At 61.8% G+C, this 6,706-nt stretch overlaps 3 protein-coding genes across 3 annotated transcripts in view; 1 reads left to right on the forward strand and 2 right to left on the reverse strand.

Annotated features, from left to right (window-relative positions):
- Positions 1-2,811, forward strand: part of AMSG_06507 (NEK protein kinase) — a gene marked incomplete at both ends in the record, with an annotated part of 3,362 nt that extends 551 nt beyond the window's left edge. Inside the window, one exon of the mRNA XM_013900904.1 lies at positions 900-2,811. Coding sequence (XP_013756358.1) covers positions 900-2,811 — 1,912 coding nt within the window. The remainder of the gene's footprint in view (positions 1-899) is intronic.
- AMSG_06508 (uncharacterized protein) lies at positions 2,525-4,438 on the reverse strand (the record flags this gene model as incomplete). The annotated part of the gene is made up of 2 exons (XM_013900905.1): positions 2,525-4,071; positions 4,246-4,438. The coding sequence occupies 2 exons, from the start codon at positions 4,436-4,438 to the stop codon at positions 2,834-2,836; spliced, it is 1,431 nt and encodes a 476-aa protein (XP_013756359.1). The 3' UTR covers positions 2,525-2,833.
- Positions 4,439-4,829: 391 nt separating this feature from the next.
- AMSG_06509 (tripeptidyl peptidase I) overlaps positions 4,830-6,706 on the reverse strand; it is a gene marked incomplete at its 5' end in the record, with an annotated part of 2,663 nt that continues 786 nt past the window's right edge. Inside the window, one exon of the mRNA XM_013900906.1 lies at positions 4,830-6,421. Coding sequence (XP_013756360.1) covers positions 4,848-6,421 — 1,574 coding nt within the window. The 3' untranslated portion in view covers positions 4,830-4,847. The remainder of the gene's footprint in view (positions 6,422-6,706) is intronic.

Genomic DNA, 6,706 nt, shown 5'->3' on the forward strand with positions numbered 1-6,706 from the left:
TAAGAGTATGCGGTGGTGGTGGTGGTGGTGGTGGTGGTGGTGGTGGTGGTGGTGGTGGTGTGGCTGCCCTGCTGTTGTCGTGTCGCTCTGTCGCCTTGTCGCTATGTCACTCTGTCGCTTTGTCGCACCCTTCCGCGCGCCCCTCCCCCACCCCCACACCTCCCCCCACCCCCCATACGTATTCCTCTCCCATCAATCCATACCACACCTCCTTTCTCTCTCTCTATCTTCCTCTCTCTTCCCCCTTCCCTCTTCCCATCCCTTTGATTCCCGGTATCCCGTCCTCATCGCCCCCATCCATACCCATCCCATTCCCGGTACGCCCCCCATCCCCTCTCCCTCGACGGATTCCCTCCATTCCACACACATTGTTCGTTCACATGGCATTCACCACTTGACCACATACCCATACCCACACCCCATACCCATACCCATACCCACACCCCATACCCATACCCATACCCATACCCATACCCATACTCATACCCACATACTCCCACTGCTTCTGGTGTGGTGATCATGGCAGGGAGGCAGAGGTCGGACAAGGTCGGCAAGAGGGGCAAGAGGGGCAAGGGGAAGAGCGACAGGGGCGACAAGGGCGACAAGGGCAAGGGCGACAAGCGTGGTAAGGGCAACAAGCGTGGTAAGGGCGACAAGGACTACAAGGGCGACAAGAGACGAAGGAGTGCTGGCAAAGATGGCAAAGGTGGTGGTAAGGGCGACAGGCGCGATGGCCGCAGACAGGGCAAATCGCGCTCTAGGGCTGATGGCAGGGATGGGAGTACGCGGCAGGTGGGGAGGGCAAGGTATGCAACGGGATCGTTGAGAGCGCATGGTCGCTCGTCTTCATCCTCCTCTTCCTCCTCTCGCTCGTCGACAGAGTCATCGGCATCGCCGAGATCAGAGTCTCGCAAGAAGAGACGCCTGCGGGCGCCGACTTCCAAGGATATGAGCTCGTTGAAGCAGTTTAAGAAGATCGGGCAAATCGGCAAGGGTTCGTTTGGAGTGGTGCACAAGGTGATGCATGTGGCGTCGGGCGGAGTGTACACGCTCAAGACCATTCCGCTTGATGGCCTCTCCGAGGCCGAGTACGACGCATCGCTGACCGAGGCTGAGGCGCTCTCGGTGCTGGACAACGAGTACGTTGTCAAGTACTTTTCATCGTTTCTAGAGGATGGCGATCTGCACATTGTGATGGAGTACTGTCCCGACGGCAATCTGTTTGAGCTGCTGAAAGACGCCCGGTCGCGGCGGCGGTACCTCTCGGAGCGGCGGGTCTGGTCGCTCTTTATCCAGCTCGCTCTCGGCCTGCATCACATTCACTCGCTTGGCATCCTGCACCGTGACATGAAGTCGGAGAACGTGTTTCTCTCGTCGTCGGCCTCCGTCCGCATCGGCGACCTCGGCGTGGCCAAGGTCCTCGAGTCGCCGAGCCAGCTCGCACGGACCTTTGTTGGCACCCCGTACTACCTCTCGCCAGAGCTCTGTGAGGGCCTCCCATACTCGGCCAAGTCGGACGTCTGGTCGCTCGGCTGCCTCCTCTACGAGCTCTGTACCCTCCGTCCGCCGTTCCACGGCAAGTCGCGCGGTGCGCTAATGATGAAGATTCTGCGGGGCAAGTTTCCGCCCATCTCGTCCAAGTACTCGTCCGAGCTTACAGCACTGGTCGACAAGCTCCTCGTTCGCTCGCAGCACCTTCGTCCGTCAGTCCTCGACATTCTGCTTGATCCGGTTGTCGTTGCCAAAGCCCACAAATACGGTATCCACCACGTGGTGCCCGACAAAGCCACCCCGGCCGCCAAGCGCATCGGCGTTGCTCCGTCCGGCTCAAGCTCGGGCTACGACTCGGGATCAGGCTCCAGCAGCGCCTACAGCTACAGCTACAGTTCGAGTCGCCCCTCCACTGTCCGAGCAATGCGGATGCCGAGTGACTCGGGCTCGGGCTCGGAATCTGACTCGAGCTCCGAGTCGACGTTTATGGACGAGTGGTCGACGCTAGTGGCCAAGCAAGGGCCGTTTGATCCGCGTGCCCCGCGCCAAGCCGTCTTTACAACCTCGGACGACGGCTCGCTCGACCCGGACCTGCAGCGGACTGTCCGCCGCGAGCGGGCCGCGCGGTCGACAGTTGTCCACATTGACGGTAAGGCCAAGAGCAAGGTCAAGAACAAGAGTAAGAGGAAGGGTAAGAGGAAGGGTAAGAGCAAGGGCAAGGGCAACAAGCTGGGCAAGTCGCGGTCAAATGCGTCGTTCCGGGCGAGGGCGGCGCGGTACAAGCACCGCGGCAAGTCGAAGCGGGTTCGCGGCCGCGGACGGAAGTCATCATCGGCAGCATCGTACGAGTATGTGTACAGCGAGGAGTCGGGAAGAGGCGATGGAAAGGAGGCCGCGGGTGGATCCGAGTCGGCGTCGGAGCGGACCCTCCTTGTGCAGCAAATTGTGCTCCATCAGCAGGAGCTGGTCGACAAGATGGACGCCGAGCGCGGGGCAGCGGTTGACGACCTGAGTGGCGACGTCGAGCTGTTCGACGAGCTGTTTGAGTTTTACAAGGAGCTGGCCAAGGACGATGACAAGGTTCACCGCAAGGCACAGCGCGGCAAGCTCTCGCAAGCCCGCATCGAAGAGCTTGACAACAAGCACGCCCAGATGATCGAGGACTTTGTCCTCTCCCGCATCTCCGAAGACCAGTACCCGGCCATCCAGCACATCTACCGCATTCTCTTCCTCCGCGAAGAGTTCAAAGAGGGCAAGAAGTTGCTCTTTCAGCTGCTTCACACTGGCGAGACTCGGTCGTCGTCGTCATCGTCATCGTAGCGCAGCGGTCACGCCGAGCAGCCTATGCGTACGCCTCGTTGCGAATGTAGAGGTCGCCGTACAGCTCAAAGCCACAGAGGAGAAGAAAGTTGCGGCGCGACGAGTTGTGGCCCGACTGGAGGATGCGGAAGTAGCGGTACGGGGTAGAGACGTCGTCGATGGGCCATGTGGCGGTGTCAAACGGCCCGTTGAGCGACGAGTCGTTCACGTGGCGGCGGAGGACCGACCAGGTCACGCCGTCGGTCGAGCCTTGAAGATCCCAGTTGCGGAGCGAGTCAGCTTTGTAGTTGCCGCCGTGTCGGAGCGAGTAGTGGGTGGGCACTACCGAGTAGTCGTGGCCGAGGTCCCAGGTGATCCACGATGCGGGGACGTCCTTGGTCCACGTCTGGACCGGGTCGAGGGCAACAAAGGCGGCAACCTCACCTTTTTCCAGCGACGAGACGGTGATCTGGATGCGCGGGCGGACACCCGGCAGCTGCGGCAGTGCGGGGTTGGTCCACGGCCCGCGCCCGCGATCGGTGGCGATCCAGTGGATGACCCCGCCGCCATCAAAGTCGGCCTTGTACCGCAGCGTGATGGAGTACGGCGGACGGCGGGTGTGCCGCAGTCGGCACTTGGCATCAGCGGTCGCCGGAAGACCAGCAAGTACGTCCGAGACACTGCCGTCGTCACCGCTGGCCGCAGCGTCACCGGCGTCAGATGCGTCAGCATCGTCTGCACCGCCGTTGGTTCCATCGGTGCCTGCCGTACTCGCTGGCCCGCTGCGTGGTGCACCCTCGTGGCGGCGGAGCCGTGCCATGAGGCCCTCGACAAGCAGGGCCTGCGGCACGAGCGGGTTGGCCTGTGCCTCGACCAGAAGCTCGTACGGCATAAATGGGTAGCGAATAGTCTCGTAGAGGGCAACGACAGCATCCTGTGGAACGGGGACGCCAGCAGCATCGCGAGCGGAAATGTACGCACCGATGGCGTCAAAGACTGTCTTCTCCGACTTGACAGCCAGCCATGGATCCTCCATGATGTCGAGGAATAGGTCTGGCGGGAGGAAGGAGAGATCCGCGTCTGCGAGGATGTGAAAGTTCTTTGAGACGGTACGGAGACAGAGCGGAAGGATGGAAGACTGCGCATGGAGAATAGCTTGCTTGAGGAAGGCCAGGACCGAGTCTACATCGATAGCCTTTGCCAGATGAAGAAGAACCTTTGCCCGAAGCGGTTCGATGAGGAGCAAGTCGGCCATAGCCAACAGCGCCATGGCATTGTCCTCTTCCACAGCCACATCACCCTCATAGAGAAAGCGGAGAACAAGCGGAAAGACACCACCATCATCATCATCATCATCATGATCATCAACATCATCATCATTGTCATGATCATCAACATCATCATCATCACCCTCATCATCATGGCCGCCATCGCCACATCCCAGGTGAACCACACGAGTTTGTGCTTCTGTAAAGGACGAGGCAAACGAAGTGGCAAAGAACTCGGAGCCCTTTGCCAGAATGAGTCGATGGACCTTGTACCGCCGCCTGCCCACCACCACTTCAGCGTCTGCATGCTCGCCTGTCCGGAGTACCTGTCCGAATCCACGTCGGAAGACCCGTACCGACACGTCGACCTCGCTCTCCATCTTGGTCAGCCGACAGTACGCCTGACTGGGTATGTGGGTGGAGTGGGGTGGAGGGTGGGGCGTGAGGGACGGGGAGGGGGGGGGGGGGGGAGGACGAGGGAGCTCCGTGCCTGTGTCGCTGGTGCTGTCCCGCGACGAGCCGCGGGCGCTGGCATTCGGTCGGTCGCCGACTGATCTAGGGTGAGCCAGTCATCGTGGCGTGATTTGCTGTGCTTCCGTCGCCAGCTGATCTGGGGCGCTTGCCCGTAAAGTCAGTCACGACAGGGGGTGGTTGCCAGCTGATCTGGGGTGAGGCAGTAGGTGGTGGCGAGAAGCTGATCGGAGCGAGGCGCGGCGCTCACGGCTCGCGATCACTACGCCCTTCAACACATGACAGACCTCGCCAGAAAAACCAACCTTGTTCATTCGATTACACGACAGACATGGCGGCGGCCCTAAACTTGGCGTAGTTCGGCGAGCCCCAGCCGGTGACGAGGTCAAAGCCCTTGATTGCCTCCCATCCGTGGCAGAGTCCATCAGAGTTGCGGCCCGAGGTAATGTCATGGAACGCATCGCCATGCGCGTAGACAATGGGCGGGAGGAAGCCCAGCGGCGGAGTGCCAGCGGCGAGGCGGTCGCCGTTGACAAGCGCAAAGATGGCGGCGGCCATCGGCGCCGAGCAGCTCGTCCCGGCCACGCCCTGGTTCTCGCCGTTGACCACAATGATGACGTTCTCACCGTACGCCGAGATGTCCGGAATTGCCCGCTTAGTCGCGTCAAACTCGTGCGCCGGTGGCTTGGACGGCACCGCCGCCAGATACGCCTTGACCGCCGCCTCCTGCCACTGCGGCATCGGCTCGGTTCGTCCAAACCCACCACCCGAGAGCGTCGCGCCGACCTCGGTTCCCGACGAGTCAAGGTACGTCGCACCGACAGAGAGCACATACGGCGATGACGCCGGGTACTGCACATCCTCGCGGAAGAGCTCGCAGCTCGTCCCGTGGTCGCCCGACGAGAAAATGATGCTCACGCCGCGCGAGCCAAGCTTGACAAACTCGGCGTCGATCTGCGTCTTCAGGCCATCAGGCGTGTTGGTGTTGCCCAACCCGTATGAGACCGAGTTGACCAGCGGCGGCGCTGCCATGGCAGCAAGCTCGCTCGCCCACCCGTGGATGAGCTCCGCAAAAGTCGAGCCCTGCGTCCCGTACACAAACCACGTCGGTGTCGCAGTCCCAGTCCCGATGATCGTCTGGACGTCCAGCGACGCCTCCACGCCCACCGGCCCATCATCGCCGCCCACAATCTTGGCCACGGTCTGCGGAGGCAGGTCGTTGTTCGCAAGGAATGTCGCAAGATCCGACGGCTCAAAGTACTGACCCGAAAATTCGGCCACAGCCTGCGTGTTGTTGGCGTGCCCGGTTGCGTTGCCCACCCCGTAGTTGGCCTTGATCACCTTGGGGGTGATCGGCTCGGCGGCACGGAGCGCCCCGAGCTCGAGCACCTTGAGGTCCGACCCACCGAGCGCCACATCCTCAACGCCAATGGCAAAGACCAGTGCCTTGCGTGCGGCGGCAGCCACTCCCGGCCACGTCGCAGCCTCCAACGGGCGCATCATGATCACGCCGGCCTCTTTGTGGGTGAGGACCGCAAACGCCGCGCCAGTCAGCGCCTCGGCCTCAGCCACGGTCATCGTCGCCGTAACTGCATCACCGTAGTCTGAGACTACCGCGCTCGCGCCAGGCGCCGCCGCAGTCACCGCCGCCTGCCAGCTATCGATGACGGCCTGCTCCACCCGGGTGTAGCTCGCCACCTCCTCCTTGGTCAAGTACTGCCCATAGCTCGGCGAATACGGATCCGAAACCTTGGCCAGCACCTCCTTCAGCTCATCCAGCCGCGGAGCTGCCAGCAACAATCGGATCTCCACCATGCGATCGCCCTCTTCGCCCGTCCGCGCCCTCGCCACAAACCCAGCCGTCTCCACCTGCGCCACGCTCACAGCCTCAGCTCCCACAGCCGCCAGCACAACCACCACAGCCACAGCCACAGCCACAGCCGCACTCTTTGTCGTCGTCCACGCACCGCTCATCTCCGTTCGTTCTTGTCCGGTGAGTCAGGTCTGTGTCGGTGACTGTGGGTGGTGGTGGTGGCCCTCGGTGGCGTACGTGACACGACTCGGTCGGCGCAAGCCGATGTAGTATTTTTTTTTGGCGACATCTGGCATAGACGGCTGTCCCATCCGGCGAAGAAGTCGTGTGGAGGTTGTGAAGGAGAGCTGGGTAGAGAGCGAAG

Source organism: Thecamonas trahens (genome assembly GCF_000142905.1).
Source record: "Thecamonas trahens ATCC 50062 unplaced genomic scaffold supercont1.33, whole genome shotgun sequence".
NCBI lineage: Eukaryota > Apusomonadida > Apusomonadidae > Thecamonas > Thecamonas trahens.